At 43.3% G+C, this 24,705-nt stretch overlaps 1 protein-coding gene across 1 annotated transcript in view; it reads left to right on the plus strand.

Annotated features, from left to right (window-relative positions):
* pcdh19 (protocadherin 19) overlaps positions 1-24,705 on the plus strand; it is a gene marked incomplete at both ends in the record, with an annotated part of 81,265 nt that overhangs the window by 43,819 nt on the left and 12,741 nt on the right. Inside the window, one exon of the mRNA XM_084147076.1 lies at positions 169-341. Coding sequence (XP_084003202.1) covers positions 169-341 — 173 coding nt within the window. The remainder of the gene's footprint in view (positions 1-168; positions 342-24,705) is intronic.

The following is a 24,705-nucleotide window of genomic DNA, read 5'->3' on the forward strand; positions in this document are numbered from 1 at the left end:
AATGACTAAAAATAACTAAGCAAGAAAGAGGGAAAAAGAGACAGATACAGGAGAGAGAGATGGAGAGAGGTGATGAAGGAGAGAGGAGAGAGAATCTGATAGAAGTCGATGTGACAGTAAATCAACATACACTTCTCATCCCATCTCCCTCCCTCGTTCCCTCTCTAGCACATCAACATTCAAGGACCTGGAGGGCAATAGTCTGAAGGACAGCGGGCATGAGGAGAGCGACCAGACGGACAGTGAGCACGACGTCCAGAGAGGCCACTACATAGACACGGCTGTCAACGACGTGCTCAATATGACCGTGCCCCCCAACGTCTGCCAGCTGCCTGACCAAGGTAGGAGAGAAGGTGTGTGGAAAGCTGTGTGTTACACTCATCATTCATCCCTTAGTGTTAGAATTTGAATTACCCCATCAGATACTTGGTAAAAGCTTGTGTATGTAAAAAGAAGCTTGTGTGTTGCTGTTTCCACCTCCAACCAGAGCACCTTTAGCGGTCCATTATACCCACTCCTACTTAAGGCCTCAGACCTGTGTGTGTGCGTGTGTGTCTGTGTGTGTATTAATTCCATTCCTATGTGTGTATCTGTGTGTTTACACCAGGCAGAACACATTTAGCGGTAGCATTATGCCCACTCTCAGATAAGGCCCCTCAGATCTGTTTAGTGTGAATAACACCTTAGTACTTTCCCTTTGAAGTCCGGGTGCTAACTCTGCTAAGGCTGCTAATGTAGAAGGATCCCTCCCAGCCAAGGCTTGCCTTTTATATGAGGCTCTGGTAACATTATTGACTGATAGTAGGCCTATCCATGTCTATCTGGCAGTATTCGGTGGCGGCCAACTTCTGATGCGCTTGAGTGGCTGACAAAGGTGGGTTGAAATCTACATATCGCATTGTAACCGCTCTCATACATTATTCAGCAGGATCATTTAGAGGAGGAATTAATGTTGATGTTTCTTTGCCGACTTCCAACGTTTAAAAAGACATCCGATTCCCTGGCAGGGGAAGTGGAGGGGGTCATGTTCGTTCTTCACTACTGCAAGCCAGTTAGTGTTTCCTGGTTCCACGGTTTTAGAGTAGTGGAGAGGGGGAGCTAATGTGAAGATGTGTCATAGAGAAAGGGAGGGTGAGGGAGGGAGAGGGAATGAGTGTGAGAGGGAGGGAAGGAGATGGAGGGGAGAGAGAAAGACAGGGTGTGTGTTTGAGAAAAGGTTAGTGGGTAGAACTGGCACAGACCTGTGAAGAAATTGAATTAAATTGAATTGAATTGAAAGAGAATTAAAGATATGCCTGTAGACGGAGATAGAGAGAGAGAAAACACAAAAATTATGGAGAATGAGAGAGTGAGAGAACGAGAATGAGAGAGATAGAGAAGTAGGTGGATAGAAACTGGCACAGACCTGTGTGCTACCATTGTATGCACCTGGGGGTGTTTATCCAGCTCATAGGAAACACACACAGGTGCTCAGACTTGGGAGAGCACAGAGCAGGGGATTCAGTGTGTGAACTCAAAATGAACGGCAGCCATTTCACTGGCTCGCCTCCTACTCCAGTTAAAATAATTGTATTTTCTGAAGAGACAGGAAGCTAGTGATTTGCCTTGTTCAGTCTCGATGACTAGGCCTTTCATCTTAGCAACTTGAAACAATCAAACAACTCCATTGGTCAATAAGGAAAACCACATCTGCATATTACCCAGGAGGCTTCACTTCACAGTCTGTCTTTGTTTGGTTTGAATTAGCCTACTCCTTGGTCATTGGCTTCTGCTATAGAGGAAAAATTGTGTAGTGTCCAATGTTAGGCACATTCTTAGCCGTAACCCTAACCTTACCCCCCCCCCAACAAACACACACACCTTATGCTAACCCTCAGTGATCTTTCCCTCCATTTTCTCAAAACACCCCTAGTGAACCTCTCTAGCTAAATGTGTACATTTTCTGAGTCTTCAATTTTAATGCTCCCTGCTCACTCCTCTTAGCCTTGCTCCGAAAAAGAGAGTCTAATGAATGAAGGACTGAGATATGAGGAAAAAGGAAGAATCACAATTTAACCCATATTATTTATGAGGGAGTTAGATTTTTTTCCCGCTTCCTTTTTTTCCATGGGAACATTCTCCATCGTGGGGAATGAGCTGCGGAGCAAATTAGGAAGTTGTTAGCTCGGGAACACGTGGACTCACGCACGGATGTTGAATTGTGCTAATTAGCCAGTCATTTTACCCCAAGACATTATGGGTAGGGGAAAGAGACAGCATGATAGGAGAATAGGCAAGTTCAGTCTCTTCTACTTCCTTTTTCATCTGGGAGGGGACACTGCTGTAAAGTCATGTGGATTGAAGTGGATATGGCTCAGTGGCTGGTGTTGAAATCGAATATGGCTTGTGATGTTGTGATGACTGGTTGGTTGGGGGTGGGGGGGTTAACAGAATGTGCCAGGGCAGGGAGTGTGTGCGTGTGTGAGTTCATGTTTGCATGCGTGTGTATGTGTGTATCTGCATGCTAGCTGCATGGGGAGGCTAGCTGTGTCCCAATCCAAAGGCAGCTGCCTGCTGCCTACCTGCCTCCAAAGGCACCTACCTTACGTTAGCACTTTTCCAGTAGGTAACTGCCATTTGAGATGCGATTCGAAGGCAGCATCACGTGACAACGCAGTCGCATTCCACCGAGCCCAAGACATTTGTTTACGTTGTAGCCACTGTAGCAGTGTGAGCAACTAGTGCTAGCAATTCAGTGAAAAACTATCCCAAAAAGGAAATATCGACACGAATAACACAAGTAACAGAATCGATCTCCTCAGTACCTGTTCATGAATGAAGTTGACACCGACTAGAATAATTATCCTACGGTATAGGATCCTCCTCTCACATATTGCTTGGTCTGCAGCTCCGTTGTGGACATGACAGTTAAGCTTACATGCATGATACAGGATACATGATTTTTCGAGATAGCTAAATAAGCTTTTTTACTTACTGTTTAAGAATGATTAATAGCCAAAATAGTGGTGTTTCATTGTGAAGCTAATATAGCATTAGAGCTGCTGTTTTTGCAATGAGTGGACTTAGATTGTGATATTTCATACAACTATTCAATATTATTAAATGACACTGATGTTCAGGATAACATGGTTTGATATTTGTTGATGCAATCGGACTAGATAAGAATGCCTAAGCTACTTCATCCTAATGTAAGCTAAATGCATTGGATAAAAATACTGGCATGTGATAAAGGATAACATGTCCAATATAATTATAGAAATGCATATCAAACAGGAATATACAGTGGGGAGAACAAGGATTTGATACACTGCCGATTTTGCAGGTTTTCCTACTTACAAAGCATATAGAGGTCTGTAATTTTTATCATAGGTACACTTCAACTGTGAGAGACGGAATCTAAAACAAAAATCCAGAAAATCACATTGTATGATTTTTAAGTAAATAATTTGCATTTTATTGCATGACATAAGTATTTGATCACCTACCAACCAGTAAGAATTCCGGCTCTCACAGACCTGTTAGTTTTTCTTTAAGAAGCCCTCCTGTTCTCCACTCATTACCTGTATTAACTGCACCTGTTTGAACTTGTTACCTGTATAAAAGACACCTGTCCACACACTCAATCAAACAGACTCCAACCTCTCCACAATGGCCAAGACCAGAGAGCTGTGTAAGGACATCAGGGATAAAATTGTAGACCTGTACAAGGCTGGGATGGGCTACAGGACAATAGGCAAGCAGCTTGGTGAGAAGGCAACAACTGTTGGCGCAATTATTAGAAAATGGAAGAAGTTCAAGATGACGGTCAATCATCCATGCAAGATCTCACCTCGTGGGGCATCAATGATCATGAGGAAGGTGAGGGATCAGCCCAGAACTACACAGCAGGACCTGGTCAATGACCTGAAGAGAGCTGGGACCACAGTCTCAAAGAAAACCATTAGTAACACACTACACCGTCATGGATTAAAATCCTGCAGTGCACGCAAGGTCCCCCTGTTCAAGCCAGCGCATGTCCAGGCCCGTCTGAAGTTTGCCAATGACCATCTGGATGATCCAGAGGAGGAATGGGAGAAGGTCATGTGGTCTGATGAGACAAAAATATATATTTTTGGTCTAAACTCCACTAGCCGTGTTTGGAGGAAGAAGAAGGATGAGTACAACCCAAAGAACACCATCCCAACCGTGAAGCATGGAGGTGGAAACATCATTCTTTGGGGATGCTTTTCTGCAAAGGGGACAGGACGACTGCACCGTATTGAGGGGAGGATGGATGGGGCCATGTATCGCGAGATCTTGGCCAACAACCTCCTTCCCTCAGTAAGAGCATTGAAGATGGGTCGTGACTGGGTCTTCCAGCATGACAACGACCCGAAACACACAGCCAGGGCAACTAAGGAGTGGCTCCGTAAGAAGCATCTCAAGGTCCTGGAGTGGCCTAGCCAGTCTTCAGACCTGAACCCAATAGAAAATCTTTGGAGGGAGTTGAAGTCCGTATTGCCCAGCAACAGCCCCGAAACCTGAAGGATCTGGAGAAGGCTATTTATTGCCTTACCTCCATAACTTGCTACATTTGCACACACTGTATATATATTTTCTGTTGTATTTTTGACTTTATGTTTTTTACCCCATATGTAACTCTGTGTTGTTTTTATTGCACTGCTTTGATTTATCTTGGCCAGGTCGCAGTTGTAAATGAGAACCTGTTCTCAACTGGCTTACCTGGTTAAATAAAGGTGAAATAAAATAAAAAATAAAAAGGTCTGTATGGAGGAGTGGGCCAAAATCCCTGCTGCAGTGTGTGCAAACCTGGTCAAGACCTACAGGAAACGTATGATCTCTGTAATTGCAAACAAAGGTTTCTGTACCAAATATTAAGTTCTGCTTTTCTGATGTATCAAATACTTATGTCATGCAATAAAATGCAAATGAATTACTTAAAAATCATACAATGTGATTTTCTGGATTTTTGTTTTAGATTCCGTTTCTCACAGTTGAAGTGTACCTATGATAAAAATTACAGACCTCTACATGCTTTGTAAGTAGGAAAACCTGCAAAATCGGCAGTGTATCAAATACTTGTTCTCCCCACTATATATTCAATTAAATTAATACAGCATTGGTAGTATTGATGCCTTTCTCTCTCCTTGCAGGGGATTAGACAGCTGAAAAACAGGCACCAGCCTCAAAACCAGAAACATGTGGGGACATCAACAGTTGTCATTTTGAATAAATGTTACATTTTTTATAGATTTTCCTGTATCTGTGCATGAGTCCTTGAAACACAGTCCATTGCACAAAACAAGTAATTCCCAAATGAGGGTCCTCTGTAGCTCAATTGGTAGAGCATGGCGCTTGTAACGCCAGGGCAGTGGGTTCGATCCCCGGGACCACCCATACGTAAAAATGTATGCACACATGACTGTAAGTCGCTTTGGATAAAAGCGTCTGCTTAATGGCATATTATTATTATTATTACTCTTATTATTATTATTATTATTATTATTATTATTATTATTATTATTATTATTATTATTATTATTATTATTATTATTATTATCTCAAGGAGATTAACCTCCAACATTCATACTGTAAGCTTGTTCAGTACGAGGGCAAATTTAGTCATGACCGCCACAGGTTTCTTTATACACAGGACAGGAGTTTACAAGTTTTTGTTACTAACACCTAATTTAAACTAATTGTGGTCTAAATTGAGACTTGTCCCAGTACCCTGGGACAGAAAATGACATCTGTATTTTAGAATGTGCTTCATAAGTTACAATGTCTTGACAAATCTGCATGATAAACAATAACATGGGTGAATCTAGTTCTATCTAAGATTGTGATGCACACTTCTTAATAAAATCCTGGGATATGGTGATTATCCTGGTGGCTGGGAGGTTCCCAACAGGTTGTCAGGGTGACATGTCCTCAAGCTGGAACAAGCAGAGACAAGCGGGGAGAAATTAACCTCACTGCTCAAATTTCAGTGCTGGTTCAAGTCGCTGAAGCCACAATCACCTTTATTAATGTGCAATAGTTTTGTTATCAGTTTTGCTTTTTTTTGGCATGTTCAGTTACAGTGAGGGAAAAAAGTATTTGATCCCCTGGTGATTTTGTACGTTTGCCCACTGACAAAAAAATTATCAGTCTATAATTTTAATGGTAGGTTTATTTGAACAGTGAGAGACAGAATAACAACCAAAAAATATAAATGTAATAAATGTTATAAATTGATTTGCATTTTAATGAGGGTAATAAGTATTTGACCCCCTCTCAATCAGAAAGATTTCTGGCTCCCAGGTGTCTTTTATACAGGGAACGAGCTGAGATTAGGAGCACACTCTTAAAGGGAGTGCTTCTAATCTCAGCTTGTTACCTGTATAAAAGACACCTGTCCACAGAAGCAATCAATCAATCAGATTCCAAACTCTCCACCATGGCCAAGACCAAAGAGCTCTCCAAGGATGTCAGGGACAAGATTGTAGACCTACACAATGCTGGAATGGGCTACAAGACCATCGCCAAGCAGCTTGGTGAGAAGGTGACAACAGTTGGTGTGATTATTCGCAAATGGAAGAAACACAAAATAACTGTCAATCTCCCTCGGCCTGGGGCTCCATGCAAGATCTCACCTCGTGGAGTTGCAATGATCATGAGAACGGTGAGGAATCAGCCCAGAACTACACGGGAGGATCTTGTCAATGATCTCAAGGCAGCTGGGTCCATAGTCACCAAGAAAACAATTGGTAACACACTACGCCGTGAATGCCTGAAATCCTGCAGCGCCCGCCAGGTCCCCCTGCTCAAAAAAGCACATATACAGGCCCGTCTGAAGTTTGCCAATGAACATCTGAATGATTCAGAGGAGAACTGGGTGAAAGTGTTGTGGTCAGATGAGACCAAAATGGAGCTCTTTGGCATCAACTCAACTCGCCGTGTTTGGAGGAGGAGGAATGCTGCCTATGACCCCAAGAACACCATCCCCACCGTCAAACATGGAGGTGGAAACATTATGATTTGGGGGTGTTTTTCTGCTAAGGGGACAGGACAACTTTACCGCATCAAAGGGACGATGGACGGGGCCATGTACCGTCAAATCTTGAGTGAGAACCTCCTTCCCTCAGCCAGGGCATTGAAAATGGGTCGTGGATGGGTATTCCAGCATGACAATGACCCAAAACACACGGCCAAGGCAACAAAGGAGTGGCTCAAAAAGAAGCACATTAAGGTCCTGGAGTGGCCTAGCCAGTCTCCAGACCTTAATCCCATAGAACATCTGTGGAGGGAGATGAAGGTTTGAGTTGCCAAACGACAGCCTCGAAACCTTAATGACTTGGAGAAGATTTGCAAAGAGGAGTGGGACAAAATCCCCCCTGAGATGTGTGCAAACCTGGTGGCCAACTACAAGAAACGTCTGGTTTTGCTGGTTTTGCCAGCAAGTACTAAGTCATGTTTTGCAGAGGGGTCAAATACTTATTTCCCTCATTAAAATGCAAATCAATTTATAACATTTTTTGACATGCAGACTCCACTGGCAAATAAACCTACCATTAAAATTATAGACTGATCATTTCTTTGTCAGTGGGCAAACGTACAAAATCAGCAGGGGATAAAATACTTTTTTCCCTCACTGTACTTACAGTAAGAGTTGAGTAACTTAGCCTCTAATTTTAACTAGTAACACCAAACCCAATCGTGCAACACAAACACAATATGGGAAGAAAAAGTAACAAGAGAATGTTAGCTAACGTTAACGTAAGGCAAACAGACACTGCTATCAATCAATCAATCAATCAAATTGTATTTATAAAGCCCTTTTTACATCAGCAGATGTCACAAAGTGCTTTACAGAAACCAAGCCTAAATCCCAAACAGCAAGCAATGCAGATGTAGAAGCACGGTGGCTAGGAAAAACTCCCTAGAAAGGCAGAAACCTAGGAAGAAACCTAGAGAAGAACCAGGCTCTTCTGGCTGTGCCGGGTGGAGATTATAACAGTACATGGCCATTAAGTCCAGATTTTTCTCCAAGATGTTCAAACGTTCATAGATGACCAGCAGGTTCAAATAATAATCACAGTGGTTGTAGAGGTTGCAACTGGTCAGTACATCAGGAGTAAATGTCACTTGGCTTTTCATTGCCGGGCATTTAGAGGTTGAAATAGCAGGTGCGGTAGAGAGAGAGAGTTGAAAACAGCAGGTCTGGGACAAGGTAGCACGTCCGGTGAACAGGTCAGGGTTCCATAACCGCAGGCAGAATAGTGGAAACTGGAGCAGCAGCACGACCAGGTGGACTGTGGACAGCAAGGAGTCATCAGGCCAAATAGTCCTGAGGCATGGTCCTAGGGCTCAGGTCCTCCAGGATGGGAGGGAGAGATGGAGAGAGAGAGAATTAGAGGGAGCATACTTAAATTCACACAGGACACCGGATAAGACAGGAGAATAACACCAGATATAATACACTGGCCCAAGCCTCCCGGCACATAGACTATTGCAGCATAGATACTGGAGGCTGAGACAGGGTGGGTCGGGAGACACTGTGGCCCCGTCCGACGATACCCCCAGACAGGGCCAACCAGGCAGGATATAACCCCATTCACTTTGCAAAGCACAGCCCCCACACCACCAGAGGGATATCAACAGACCACCAACCTACTACCCTGAGACAAGGCTGAGTATAGCCCACAAAGATCTCCTCCACTGCACAAGCCCGAGGGAGCAACAAACCGGACAGGAAGATCACGTCAGTGACTCAACACACTCAAGTGATGCACCCCTCCTAGGGACGGCATGGAAAGAACCAGTAAGCCAGTAACTCAGCCCCCGTAATAGAGTCAGATGCAGAGAATCCCAATGGAGAGACAGGAACCGGCCAGGCAGAGACAGCAAGGGCGGTTTGTCGCTCCAGTGCCTATCCGTTCACCTTCGTACCCCTGGGCCAGACTACACTCAATCATAGGACCTACTGAAGAGATGAGTCTTCAGTAAAGACTTAAAGGTCGAGACCGAGTCTGTGTCTCTCACATGGATAGGCAGACCATTCCATAGAAATTGAGCTCTATAGGAGAAAGCCCTGCCTCCAGTTGTTTGCTTAGAAATTGTAGGGACAATAAGGAGGCCTGTGTCTTGTGACCGTAGCGTACGTGTAGGTATGTATGGCATGACCAAATCGGAGAGATAGGTAGGAGCAAGCCCATGCAATGCTTTGTAGGTTAGCAGTAAAACCTTGAAATCAGCCCTAGCCTAAACAGGAAGCTAGCACTGGAGTAATATGATCACATTTTTTGGTTCTAGTCAAGATTCTAGCAGCCGTGTTTAGCACAACTGAAGTTTATTTAGTGCTTTATCCTTGTAGCCGGAGAGTAGAGCATTGCAGTAGTCTAATCTAGAAGTGACAAAAGCATGGATTAGCTTTTCTGCATAATTTTTGGACAAAAAGTTTCTGATTCGTAACAATGTTACGAAGATGGAAAAAAGCTTTCCTTGAAATGTTCTTGATATGTCGTCAAAAGAGAGATCAGGGTCCAGTGTAACGCCAGGCAAGAACTTGTCCGTGTAGACCAATTTAAGGTTTTCAAACTCTTTACATTTTCTGGGTCAAGGTTTGGCTTTTTCAAGAGAGGCTTTATTACTGCCACTTTTAGTGAGTTTGGTACACATCCAGTGGATAGGGAGCCATTTATTATGTTCAACATAGGAGGGCCAAGCATAGGAAGTAGCTCTTTCAGTAGTTTAGTTGGAATAGGGTCCAGTATGCAGCTTGAAGGTTTAGAGGCCATTACTATTTTCATGAATGTGTCAAGAGATATAGGATTAAAAGACTTGAGTGTCTCCATTGATCCTAGTTCCTGGCAGTTTTGTGCAGACTCAGGACAGCTGAGCTTTGGAGAAATACGCAGATTCAAAGAGGAGTCCGTAATTTGCTTTCTAATGATCATGATATTTTCGTCGAAGAAGTTCATGAATTCATCACTGCTGAAGTGAAAGGCATCCTCTCTTGGGGAATGCTGCTTTTTAGCTTGCTTTGTGACAGTATGAAATAGACATTTTGGATTGTTCTTATTCTCCTCAATTAGGTTGGAAAAATAGGATGATCGAGCAGCAGTGAGGGCTCTTCGATATTGCTCTGTACTTTCTTTCCAAGCGCCATTTCCGTTCCAATTTTATTGAGGCTTGCTTCAGGGCTCGGGTATTTTCTGTATACCAGGGAGCTAGTTTATTGTTTTTATAGGTATGACTGCTAAGGCAAACACCACCATGTTTAGTTTTGCTCAACCTAGATCGAGGCACAGACACAGTTTCAATTGGGATAGCTGAGCTGACTACACTGACTGTGCTAGTGGCAGACTCCACTAAACTGGCAGGCTGGCTAAAAGCCTGCTGCCTGGCCTGCATCCTGTCTCATTGTGGAGCTAGAGGAGTTAGAGCCCTGTCTATGTTGGTAGAGAAGATGAGAGCACCCCTCCAGCTAGGATGGAGTCCGTCACACCTCAGCAGGCCAGGCTTGGTCCTGTTTGTGGGTGAGTCCCAGAAAGAGGGCCAATTATCTACAAATTATATATTTTGGGTGGGGCAGAAAACAAACAAGTTTGCTGATCAGACTCATCAACAGAATGCACAAATAACTTCACTGGCTAGCAAGCCTAGAATGAACAGAACTCAGCTGAATTACACTACCGTTCAAAAGTTTGGGGTCACTTAGAAATGTCCTTGTTTTCGAAAGAAAAGCAAATTTTTTGTCCATTAAAATAACATAAAATTGATCAGAAATACAGTGTACACATTGTTAATGTTGTAAATGGCTATTGTAGCTGGAAACGGCAGATTTTTTATGGAATATCTACATAGGCATACAGAGGCCCATTATCAGCAACCATCAGTCCTGTGTTCCAATGGCACGTTGTGTTTGCTAATCCAAGTTTATCATTTTAAAAGGCTAATTGATCATTAGAAAACCCTTTTGCAGTTATGTTAGCACAGCTGAAAACTGTTGTGCTGATTAAAGAATCAATAAAACTGGCCTTCTTGAGACTAGTTGAGTATCTGGAGCATCAGCAATCGTGGGTTCGATTACAGGCTCAAAATGGCCAGAAACAAATAACTTTCTTCTGAAACTTGTCAGTCCATTCTTGTTCTGAGAAATGAAGGCTATTCCATGCGAGAAATTGCCAAGAAACTGAAGATCTCGTACAACGCTGTGTACTACTCCCTTCACAGAACAGCACAAACTGTCTCTAACCAGAATAGAAAGAGGAGTGGGGGGTCCCGTTTCACAACTGAGCAAGAGGAAAAAATACATTAGAGTGCCTCACAGTTCCTCAACTGGCAGCTTAATGAAATAGTACCCGCAAAACACCAGTCTCAACGTCAACAGTGAAGAGGTGACACCGGGATGCTGACCTTCTAGGCAGAGTTGCAAAGAAAAAGCCACATCTCAGACTGGCCAATAAAAATAAAATATTAAGATGGGCAGTCTGAGATATGGCTTTTTCTTTGCAACTCTGACTAGAAGGTCAGCATCCTGGAGTCGCCTCTTCACTGTTGACGTTGAGACTGGTGTTTTGCGGGTACTATTTCATTAAGCTGCCAGTTGAGGACCTGTGAGGCGTCTGCCTAGAAATGCTGCCTGAAAAGGCCTTGGACTGCTGCCCTGGCAGTGTCAGACAGTAATGAACAATGATTAGTGAGTTCACCGCCTATTTGGTTAGCTGGCCGTAATTATTTCACAAACCTCTCCGAAAAATGCCAGCACCTCCAAAAGATGCATACTGACAGGTCCACCGGTCTAGCGAACTCATTATTTGAGACAATTAGAAAAGATGTACGTGAAGAATATTAGTGGAGAAAATGGGATAGACAGAGAGGGATAAAGGGAGACAAAGAAAGAGAGAGAGAGGCATTTATTTCATTAACACTTGCCGTAATTATATCTGTTTCAGCGAGATGGATGCTAACTCCTGGAATGTATATACACAAATAAATGATGCTGGTAAACAGAACAACAGAGGCTATTTAAAACTGCCGGCAGCTGTCCACTGCTTGCTTTGACCATAGCAGCAATAGATAAGGACAAAATATCTATTTGGATTTGCAATTGGATCTTTGTCGCTATTGTTATTGCGCTCTTCCTCTCCTTCTCCAGACCTAGTTATAATATGGTCTTGCTACAGGCCATTTTCTCCCTCAGTTGAAAAAGAAGCAGTGAGAAGCACTGGACAAAATGGCTTCATTTATTGCTAAACTTGCATCCCAAATGGCACTCTATCCCCTATATAGTGGGCATATGGGCCCTGGTCAAAAGTAGTGCACTATGTAGGAAGTAGGGTGCCATTTGACATGCAGACAATGTCTGTCTTCTCTCCTGTCTTTAAAGGGAGTCTGTGGCAGTAAAGAAGCATGAGGGCTCGTCAGTATTGAGGGCCTGTTCATAATTATTAAATGAATTGACCAAAAGACCCTTACACATGCATGAACGTAACAACATAGCCAAATGGAATTGTCCTTTCATTACCATCTCAGCGTTCTAATTACACAGTTAAAGACTATGATGGGGCCAGTGCTAAGCTCGACAGAATTGGCACAGCCACACTATACTTCTTCCGCAACCCCTCAGACAAGGCCCTTGTTGCATCCTCCTACCTTTTTCAAGAGGATATTAGCTATTGCTGAATACTCATTTCTGATTGGCTTGAAGGGCATTCTAGAGCGTGCATTATTTCCTTATAACACACGATATATTTGCACGGTAGAATTCCATGGCTATAGTTAATTCTTACATGTTCTACATTTGAGCTGCTTTTGAAAGCAAAAGTCGAATTGAAAACATTATTGGCATTGTTGAATTATATTTTCATAATAGCAAAGCTAGGACTGATGGTTTGGTTAGCTAAACTAGCAAGTCTGTTTGTTTGGTTACCAAGGCAACTACTGTCGCTGTCTAGTAAACTTGCTAGCTACTTCAGTGGATGTTGAATACATTTCTCGCGGCAAATGTGTTGAATTATAGCCATGGTATGAAAGGGATAATGAACTTGTGGCTCTATGCGTTCTCTGGAAAACAATGCAACTCTGTGGAAGGTTAGTTCCACTCCGCTAGCGTTAACAAATAATAATTATCCCTTACTTAGCTAGCTAGCTGAAATCCATGTTATGTAATTGTTGACGCTAATCGACTTGAGGGACGGAGGCACAAGTCAGACAATTGTGGTTTGTAATGTGACAGCCCTAAAAAAATACGAAAGGCAGAGAAGATACTTTTACTGAACTACGTCTGTGTCCCAAATGGCATCCAATTCCCTATATAATGCACTGCTTTTGACCAGAGTCCCCATGGGCCCTGGTCAAAAGTAATATAATAATAATTTGGTGGATGATTAAATTTGTTCTGTTTCAATGGAAATGTGTTTCTTGCATAACTCAGATGCCCTTGGAGAGTGCCATTATCAATGGAGGCCCTGGAGCAATTAGGCTTGAGTGCCTTGCTTAACCCCAAGGGCACATCAACACATGTTTTCTCCTTGTCGGCTCGGGGATTCAAACTAGCGACATTTTAGTTACCGTCCCAATGCTCTAACCACTAGGCTACCTGCCGGCCAAGTAGTGCACTGGGGAATAAGGTGCCATTTTGGATGCAGGCTAAACAGTGAGGGAAAAAAGTATTTGATCCCCTGCTGATTTTGTACGTTTGCCCACTGACAAAGACATGATCAGTCTATAATTTTAATGGTAGGTTTATTTGAACAGTGAGAGACAGAATAAAAACAAAAAAATCCAGAAAAATGCATGTCAAAAATGTTATAAATTGATTTGCATTGTAATGAGGGAAATAAGTATTTGACTCCTCTGCAAAACATGACTTAGTACTTGGTGGGAAAACCCTTGTTGGCAATCACAGAGGTCAGACTTTTCTTGTACCACCAGGTTTGCACACATCTCAGGAGGGATTTTATCCCACTCCTCTTTGCAGATCTTCTCCAAGTCATTAAGGTTTCGAGGCTGACGTTTGGCAACTCAAACCTTCAGCTCCCTCCACAGATTTTCTATGGGATTAAGGTCTGGAGACTAGCTAGGCCACTCCAGGACCTTAATGTGCTTCTTCTTGAACCACTCCTTTGTTGCCTTGGCCGTGTGTTTTGGGTCATTGTCATGCTGGAATACCCATCCACGACCCATTTTCAATGCCCTGGCTGAGGGAAGGAGGTTCTCACCCAACATTTGACGTACATGGCCCCGTCCATCGTCCCTTTGATGCGGTGTAGTTGTCCTGTCCCCTTAGCAGAAAAACACCCCCAAATCATAATGTTTCCACCTCCATGTTTGACGGTGGTGATGGTGTTCTTGGGGTCATAGGCAGCATTCCTCCTCCTCCAAACACGGCGAGTTGATTGATGGCAAAGAGCTCGATTTTGGTCTCATCTGACCACAACACTTTCACCCAGTTCTCCTCTGAATCATTCAGATCTTCATTGGCAAACTTCAGACGGGCCTGTATATGTGCTTTCTTGAGCAGGGGGACCTTGTGGGCGCTGCAGGATTTCAGTCCTTCACGGCGTAGTGTGTTACCAATTGTTTTCTTGGTGACTATGGTCCCAGCTGCCTTGAGATCATTGACAAGATCCTCCCGTGTAGTTCTGGGCTGATTCCTCACCGTTCTCATGATCATTGCAACTCCACGAGGTGAGATATTGCATGGAGCCCCAGGCAGAGGGAGATTGACAGTTATTTTGTGTTTCTTCCATTTCCGAATAATCGCACCAACTGTTGTCACCTTCTCACCAAGCTGCTTAGCGATGGTCTTGTAGCCCATTCCAGCCTTGTGTAGGTCTACAATCTTGTCCCTGACATCCTTGGAGAGCTCTTTGGTCTTGGCCATGGTGGAGAGTTTGGAATCTGATTGATTTATTGCTTCTGTGGACAGGTGTCTTTTATACAGGTAACAAGCTGAGATTAGGAGCACTCCCTTTAAGAGTGTGCACCTAATCTCAGCTCGTTACCTGTATAAAAGACACCTGGGAGCCAGAAATCTTTCTGATTGAGAGGGAGTCAAATACTTGTTTCCCTCATTCAAATGCAAATCAATTTATAACATTTTTTACATGTTATTCTGTCTCTCACTGTTCAAATAAACCTACCATAAAAATTATAGACTGATCATTTCTTTGTCAGTGGGCAAATGTACAAAATCAGCAGGGGATCAAATACTTTTTTCCCTCTCTGTAGGAGCAGATCAGGATAGCTAAGTTGCAGCAGCAACGCATAATAGATGTGAGAGCCACAGTGGTTCCGAGAGAAGCGAAAACATGGTTTGTTCAGACACATCCGTCTTAATTGACAGTGAATGGGCACTGACCATGCAGTAGCCCTATTTGGCAAAGGGAACTGTGTGAACAAAACAAATAGTCATGTTCGCAAAACACCCCGACATTTAGATGTGTTCTGGTGGGAATACCTTAGATCTGCAGTTTGCCTCTCCTTCAGGTACTACAGAAAAAGAAAAAAAAACAGTATAACACACTGCAATTGCCCCAAAGGACACAGGCTCTGGATACAAAAGTGATTTTATTGTGGTGTTTACGTTTTGCTTCCGAAGACAAGAAAACAGGAAGGAATGGAGGGGGGTAGATGGAGTACAGTACTTTTTGCACTTTTTGATTCTATTACCGACTTGTTTGTCCATTTCCTGCGTTTCTATTTATCCTCCTCGATTTGAGCTGTGATACTCGATTATGCATTTTGTCTCTGGCATCCAGCAGTAGCTATACTATAGTCTGACTTAGTGGAGAAGTATTTATTCCATATCACCAGAGTCTAGCTGTGATACTAAGACAAGACCAAACATTGTAAGAAGAGACTGTTCTTCCTAAGAATACCTTGGTCTGAAATCTACTCCGCCAATGGATTACACTAGGGAAATATTATAAAATATCATAAAATCATATAACATTAAATATATAGGCCCCATATCATCAAATGGTTATCTTAAACTTTTAATGCTTTCCCTTGTACAGTATCTTTCAATGCAGTGACTATGGATGATATCTCCTAGCTATAAACGGTTGAGGGAAGGGAGAGGAGCTGGAGAAAAATTGATAACATTAACCTTTATCTTTATAGGCGTGCTGTGAACGTCAAGGGGATTTTGTCAAAAAAAATGTACGACGTGCTAGCTTTGGCTCTAGAGGACCAATAGTGTCTCACGGGAGAAGCAGGCGAACAGCCACACAGAAGCTGCAATTGTTTTACCCCCATATCCTTTGATTATCGAAGCTCTTACTTAATTGCTTGCAGACACGGATGAGCCATGGATTTTTTAAGGGCTCGAGATTCTCTGATTCTCTAGTTAAGTGCAAAAATTATCAATGCCTTTTTATGTATTTTTATTAGGTGGCCATTTTAGTTTACCAGGGGTCTTTGGTTTTCGGATTATGACTCTAGAGGGCAAAGTGTTGGTCAGAAAAGCTATTTTTCCTTGCTTTAGCACCAGAGGGATTCAAGGCAGCTAAATTAGCAGTCGCAGGGCACTAGTCTCTCTCATTCCTCACATATTCCATATCCTTCACCCCTGAGGGGGTTTTCCACTCATTAATCCCATCCACGCCCCGTGGGTGTGTTCCTGAAGCAGAAGCCCAGGAATTCCGTGGAGCACAGATCCACCAGGGTCCCACTGCTCCAAATTGATTTCAAGAGCCAACCCCCCCCCCCCCCCGCATCTTCATTTCCCTGTTCTCCTAGTCTCTCCATCTCTCTCTCTCTCCATATATCTCAACACACAAAACCCGCATCTCCCAAGTCAACTTCCTGCCAGTCAAGCACTTCCCTTCTCCTGTTGAATTCAAGAAAGAGTATAGCAGTGTTGCATGTTTATGCTGCAAAACATGCCCTAAATTCAACACAGGGAACATTTTGAGTTTGCTACTCCTCTGATCTACTAATGAAAATGCTGACAGGTGTCAGAATCAGGACAGCAACAGGAACAGGGTTTGTGCTGACAACCTGAGAGAGGAGAGAGAGGGAGGGAGAGGAGTTGAGAGTCTAGTAAGCAGTCTCGACGAGGGAAAATAAAAAGGGAAGAGAATAAATATCTCTCTGACAGGTAGGAGTATTTTTCTTCTCTCTCTCTCTCTCTCTCACTCACTCACTCACTCACTCACTCACTCACTCACTCACTCACTCACTCACTCACTCACTCACTCACTCACTCACTCACTCACTCACTCACTCACTCACTCACTCACTCACTCACTCACTCACTCACTCACTCACTCACTCACTCACTCACTCACTCACTCACTCTGTGGTCCTCTGTAGCTCAGCTGGTAGAGCACAGCGCTTGTAACGCCAGGGTAGTGGGTTCGATCCCCGGGACCACCCATACACAAAAATGTATGCATGCATGACTGTAAGTCGCTTTGGATAAAAGCGTCTGCTAAATGGCATATTATTATTATATTACTCTCACTCTCACTCTCACTCAGCAGGCAAAATACCCCCATGAGTGTGTCAGAGGATCCGATGGCTGCTCAAACAAATATTAACATTTGATTGAATTAAACATCAAACTCCAAACACGTGCAGTTGTTTATGCCCGCCAACAGTCCATGTCGTCTTCTGTTATTATATTAACATATAGAGACATGAATAGTGGGAGAGTCCATTTTGATTTTCCTAGTCAAATGTGGAACCCATTTGAACAACTGTAGACAAAATGGCCGACAACAAGCACACTGGTAGACCGCAAAATAGGCCAACTGAATTAATATAAAAACTACAATTCCATAAATGCCAGAGGAAAGAAAGTCAGAAGAACATCCAAAGTGCACAATTGGCATGGTGGAAGATACAAGTGAATATTCAAGTAGTAGTAGTAGTAAGATCTACATTTCTTGCTTTGTCGAACTACACTCATAACTTTTTTCAATTTTCTCCTACAGCTACATATCTAAATTCAATGTAGCATGACTCACAATGATCTTGGTCTGCCAGTATCATGACTGAATCACACTATACTACATTTTTACATTTACATTTTAGTCATTTAGCAGACGCTGTTATCCAGAGTGCATAAATGTTTTATTTTTTTCATACTGGCCCCCCGTGGGAATCGAACCAACAACACTGGCGTTGCTAGCGCCATGCTCTACCAACTGAGATACACAGGGCACGTGTAGCTAAGCAGTGCTAGACTATTCTATTAGCCTTTCTCCCTTTCCCTTAAGAAGACTGTATAAAAAAGAGCAGGCTTCCTGGCCTCCTCTAAAGTTATTTTCCAGGGCCCGTTTTCCTGATAGCGATGGAACTTAGGCTTACGAGTGTTTTAACAATGCATCTTTCCTACAACACCACGCAGAGAGAGCGGTTGATAAGTGCATCGTTGGAGCATCGATAATGAAAGGAACGAAAGAAAGGGAGCGCTGCTCTCAGATCAGCTTTCTCTATTCAAGTATTTCCTTAACATTATAATTATTTCACAATACTGACAACTGATCAGCTCCTAGAGAGATATTATCACCTACAGCTGCAAATATTGAGGTGGCTTATTCTAATGCTTACCCAATAAAAATGCACTAAATCACAGATTTGGCACATCATTGCACACGTTAGCCTACACATCAGGAGTCAATACATGTTAGAATCACCTTTGGCAGCGATTACAGCTGTGAGTCTTTCTGGGTACGTCTCTAAGAGCTTCGCACACCTGTATTGTACAATATTTGCACATTATTCTTTAAAAAAAAATCAAGCTCTGTCAAGTTGGTTGTTGATCATTGCTAGACAGTCTTACCATAGATTTTCAAAACGATTTAAGTCAAAACTGTAACTAGGCCACTCAGGAACATTCGATGTTGTCTTGGCAAGCAAGATTTGGCCTGGTGTTTTAGGTTATTGTCCTGCTGAAAGGGACATTTATCTCCCAATGTCTGGTGGAAAGCAGACTGAACTAGGTTTTTCCTCTAGGATTTTGCCTATGCTTAGCTCCATTCTGTTTCTTTTTTATCCTGAAAAACTCCCCAGTCCTTAATGATTACAAACATACCCATAACACGATGCAACCACCACTATGCTTGAAAATATGGAGAGTGGTACTCAGTAATGTGTTGTAATGGATTTTCCCCAAACATAACACTTTGTATTCAGGACAAAAAGGTAATTGCTTTGCCACATTTTTTGCTGTATTAGCCTTGTTGCAAACAGGATGCATGGTTTGGAATATTTTTATTCTGTACAGGTTTCCTTCTTTTCACTCTGTCATTTAGGTTAGTATTGTGGAGTAACTACAATGTTGTTTATCCATCCTCAGTTTTCTCCTATCACAGCCATTCAACTCTGTAACTGTTTTAAAGTCACCATTGGACGCTTGTATCTCAGGAAGGATGCCTGTGTCTTTGTAGTGAATGGGTGTATTGATACACCATCCAAAGTGTAATTAATAACTTCACCATGCTCAAAGGGATATTCATTGTCGGCTTTCTTTCTTTTTACCCCTCCTTGGTCTTTGTGGTTGAATCTGTGTTTCAAATTCACTGCTCGACTGAGGCACCTTACAGATAATTTTATGTGTGGGGTACAGAGATGAGGTAGTCATTCAAAAATCATGTTAAAAACTATTATTGCACACAGAGTGAGTCCACGTAACTTATGTGACTTGTTAAGCTAATTTTACTCCTGAACTGATTCAGTCTTGCCTTAACAAAGGGGTTGAATAACGTATTGACTTGACATTTCAGTTATTCATTTTAAATTAATTTGTTAAAATTTCTAAAAACATAATTCCACTTTGGCATTATGGGGTATTGTGTTTAGGCCAGTGACACAAAATATCAATTTAATCCGTTTACAATTCAGGCTGTAACACAACAAAATGTGGAAAAAGTCAAGGGGTGTGAATACTTTCTGAAGGCACTGTAGCTGTTCTACAAGTGGTCTGAAGCAGGCGTTAGATTACGAGCGTTTTCAAGTGCAACGTTAATAACGATGGTTTTGGGAAACAGCTTGGATATTTACAGATGCCGCTACGAAGTTTCTAATGATTAACTTAGACTTAAGATGCTTTTGGGAAACCGGGCCCTGGAGCATTCGAGTTATTATCAGTATATGCCTCAAGCAGGCCCCTTAGTCAGTCAGTGTGCCATGTAAGGTACTTACAGATTCCGTTGGGAAGAATAATGGCTTCCATTCGGGCTTGAGGCCCTCTCCACTCTTTCTCCGCCCCTGACATAGCTGCTCGCTCTATACCACGCACACACAAAATATATCTCTCCACCTCCCCTCCACTCCATCCTGTGACTCACAAGACATCGCTCTAACGTTGTATCAACATCCCCTGAACCTTCGGCTTACATTACCCTAACATTCCAGCCCTCCTCAATACACCCAATGTATTTAATCAGCTCGAGAGGGATGATAGGATAGGAGCATATTGAACGTATGAGGGACAAACGGTGGAGCGCTTCATTATTTCCTAGGGCTCCGCCAATGAGCCTGATGCATCTCCTCCACTGACAGCTCATTTTCCACACAATCCCTTGGATTCGTTGGGAGCGGGGGAGAGAGAGGGATAAAGAGAGAAAATACAGCTCTTGGATACTTCTTCCCATTGCTTATTCATGACTCCGCTGTAGCTACTAGGCATGCTAGGTTAGGTGTGTTAATAATCTTATCAGAAACCAAGTAGAATCACAATTGTTTGTCGAACACATAGCTAGAAGCCAATGGAGGAGGCAGATGGAAAAACGTGAGGTACGGGGGGAAATCAGGGCAGTACTGAACAGAGGGGGAGAAATTAAGAAGTGTGTGAGAGAGGGCAATATGTAGGGAGGGAGAGTTTGCCTGTTTCTATGTGCATGCATGTGTCTGTATCTGTGTGTTTGTGTGTTAGATCATCGAATGAGTGTGTGTGTTTAATGGTTAATGAGAGAGAGAGAGCTGGGTAGAGCGATAAAGCGAGAGAGGAGAGGACTGTGGGTGGAGGAGACCAAAAACAGACTGAAATGTGAGTAGCGTATCCCGGGCCTCGTGCTAGCTGTCTGCAGTCTGCCATTTGTGCAGGCTATTGTAGTTCGGAATTATTTGGTGTTTTTGGGCTGTGGAAGCCTGTAGCAACACTAAGTACTCCCCTTTCCCCCTTACTCCTGTCCTAGTACCTCCAGAGTCCTCCTTTGGCTTTGGCACAGCCCCATTTCTATTCCAACACAGCCTTCACCGGTAACAAGGCTCAGGGTGTATAGCTAGAGGTGTGCAGGCTAGATCTCTGTAGCCTGATCACACACTAAATAATGGCCAGGGGACCATAGGCTGGAACCAGGGGCTGAGCCCAGTGGAGATGACCTGACCACCTCTGCTCTGTCTGGGGGTAAATTCCAGATCTAGGTCTCAACCCCTACTGGATGCTTTGACTATGTCCTGGATCACTAATCGAAACACATTGGAAATGTCATGATTATACACTGAGTGTACAATACATTAAGAACACCTTCCTAATATTGAGATGCACCCCCTCTTTTGCCCTCAGAACAGCCTAAAACTCTACAAGGTGTCGAAAGCATGCCACGGTGATGCTGGCCCATGTTGACTCCAATGATTCCCACAGTTGTGTCAAGTTGAATGTCCTTTGGGTGGTGAACCATTCTTGATACACATGGGAAACTGTTGAGTGTGAAAAACCCAGCAGCATTGCAATTCTTTACACAAACCAGTGCTCCTGGCATCTACTACCATACCCCATTCAAAGGCACTTAAATATTTTGTCTTGCCTATTCACCCTCAGAATGGCACACATACACAATCCATGTCTCAATTGTCTCAAGGCTTGAAAATGCTTCTTTAACCTGTGTCCTCCCCTTCATCTACACCTTTGCATCTTTTGCAACCTTTGCAACTTTGATGGGGGTGGGGGGCCACAAAAGAACTGAACTCATCATGAGGGGCCCCAGTGGCTCATGGGTCTGCGTACCCACATCCATACCTACACCCCCCCCCCCCCCCCCCCCCACACACACACACACACACTGACTTTTTTGGGTTTTAAAGTTTATTTCCTGCGATTCTACACATTTTGCCATAGGGTAGAGGCAATTGTTTGCCGTTTTTTATATGATAACTGATCATCAATTGCCCCCAGCCCGGTCGGTAATTCAATCATGGTTACTACAGGTTTATATAGCTGGCCGCTAGACTAATTTACCAATTTTATTTTTCTGACTTGGGCACTACCAAATTTCTGCACTACCAAATTTCGACATTTGGTACACAGGCCTACAAAAGGGGGGCCGCCGGTTGGTCATCCCTGATCTACACCGATTGTGGATTTAACAAGTGACATCGATAAGGAATCATAGCTTTCACCTGGATTCATCTGGTCAGTCTATATCCTTAATGTTTAGTGCACTCAATGTATATTGGCTTGATTGAAATACCATATAATCCTAATCTTAGAATGACTGCCTGAGGGAACTTCATTTTTGTATTGATGATGATGATGATGATGATGATGATGATGATGATGATGATGATTTGGAACTATACTAGTGGGACCTCTGTGTGTGGCAATAACTGAGCAGACAGGACAAATAGCGCTGGGAGAGGCTGTGTGTGTGCGTGTGAATGCACGTGTGTGTGTGCTTGCGTATGAGCGTGCGTGCGTGGCTGCCAAAACAAAGCTGGGCCTCGTATTACAGGGATCCCTGGGTATCAGACTGTATGCGCTCCGTCTAGACCAGGCCCAGCCTGGCAGCTAGCCTGCAATGAGCCAGCTCTAATCAACTCTATTTGCTACACTGCAGACTCCCATGTAGGAATACTTTACAGTACCATAGTCAGAATGTCAATAGGGTATAGAGGTACAACGATATGAACAGCCATGCAGTCGCAACACTGATTTAATATGCTACTCTCTCTCACAGACATGCATGCACACATACACACGCTCATGATATGCTTACACACGCATACATACACACTAACATACACATAGACAAGCGCACACCACACGCAAGCAATGAATGGGGTTAGAATTTCTGGGCATTCCAGTCCTTGGCAATATACATATACTGGGCTCTGTTTAAGGGAGAGAAAATGAACTGTCTACTGACAAGTACATTGCAGTTTTCTGTCCAGAATACAAAGAGACATTTATCACTGCATCAGGGGAGGAGAAGAGGTGAGAGAGAGAGTGAGCGAGAAAGAGGCACATCTCTCCACTCCTGCAATGTGTGCATCTCTGCTTTTAACTGGGTCTCACACTTCCTGACGGATAGGAGAAAGCTTTTCTTCTCCTCTAACTGTGTGAGATGTCCCTCGCTCTCACCTTCTCTTGTGCTTCCTGTGTGCTTCCCGTGTGTATCAAGAATGGTTCACCACCCAAAGGACATCCAGCGAACTTGACACAACTGTGGGAAGCATTGGCCTCAACATGGGCCAGCATCCCTGTGGAACGCTTTCGACAACTTGTCCATGCCCCGATTAATTGAGGCTTTTCTGTGCATCTAAATATTAGGAAGGTGTTCTTAATGTTTTGTACACTTAGTGTATTTAACATATATGGAGTTTGTGGTGAAAGCCACTTCCTCCTCCATCTATGATAATTAAGGTGGTGACAAAAGTTTACTACCCTGGGCATCTGGCATTTCCATATCTCTCACTCCGCTTCATGTATATTCAGCGGCGAATTATTTATTCTTTAAACGTTCAATCATTTGGAAAGCAGACCCCCTTTTTCCGTGAAGAAACACTAGCACACCAGCCCAGCCAGTCCACCTATAAAACATGCATAATGGCAGGTGGTGTTTTTGTTGATTTCCTTCGTATGGGCCACAGGTTGAGGAAACCTATTTTCTCTCTCTTAGCCTCACTGATTAGTGTCTGCGTCACCTTGGTTGTCTCCTATGACCGGTATTGAAATTACATTCACCCAGTTTGGACAGGATAGAAAATGTAGGTAGAGGGAGTAGGGAGGGACTTTCCCTTGGTACAGAATGAACGCAGCTATAGCATGCCTGTTGGCCAGCCGGGGTCCAGTTTATCATCTATTGATAAAAGATTAAAGGGACAGACAGAGGGAGGGGATCAGAAAAGGGCCTGTGGACCCCTGTAACCCGCCTCACCTCCCCAACCTTGCCAGAAGGCCTCTGGCCACTACTGATAAACTAGTGGCCTGCTGATGCTGACGACTCCACCACACACACACAGCCCAGACCATCATTTGCACGTGCCTCCCTCTCTCCAACCAAGATCCCTTTGTCTACTCTGAATTTACGCAACCACTATTCCTCCACGAGAAAACGAAGAAAACAAGAACCCCAAGTACATTCAGGGTATGCCAATCAAATAGCTATCCCTTGGAATGTGAGTTGTTTTTCTTCTCTCCCTCCATCTATCTCATAAAGGAAGAAATTCCATTCAATCACTTCATTCTCCTTGGTGAGCCAATTATGATTTTTCAGCCCTTACTCCTCTTCCACCCTTCCACCCCTTTAAAAAAGGAGGATAAAAAGTAATGGGAGAGGTTGGCTGTTAAGTTTAATGGCAGACAGGAAACCCTCAAAATTGCTTTTTTTTATGATGCGCCGTCCTGTTCTCATGCATTCCCAATTAACTCTCAGAGCCAGACTGCACATAGACAGCAGAGAGACTGACCGCCATACCCCAGACAAATGAACACACAAAAGCTGCCATATATAGGAGACTTAAGCCCCTTAGTCTTCTCCAGGC

Source organism: Coregonus lavaretus, assembly GCF_964263955.1.
Source record: "Coregonus lavaretus genome assembly, chromosome: 29".
Classification (NCBI taxonomy): Eukaryota; Metazoa; Chordata; class Actinopteri; order Salmoniformes; family Salmonidae; genus Coregonus; species Coregonus lavaretus.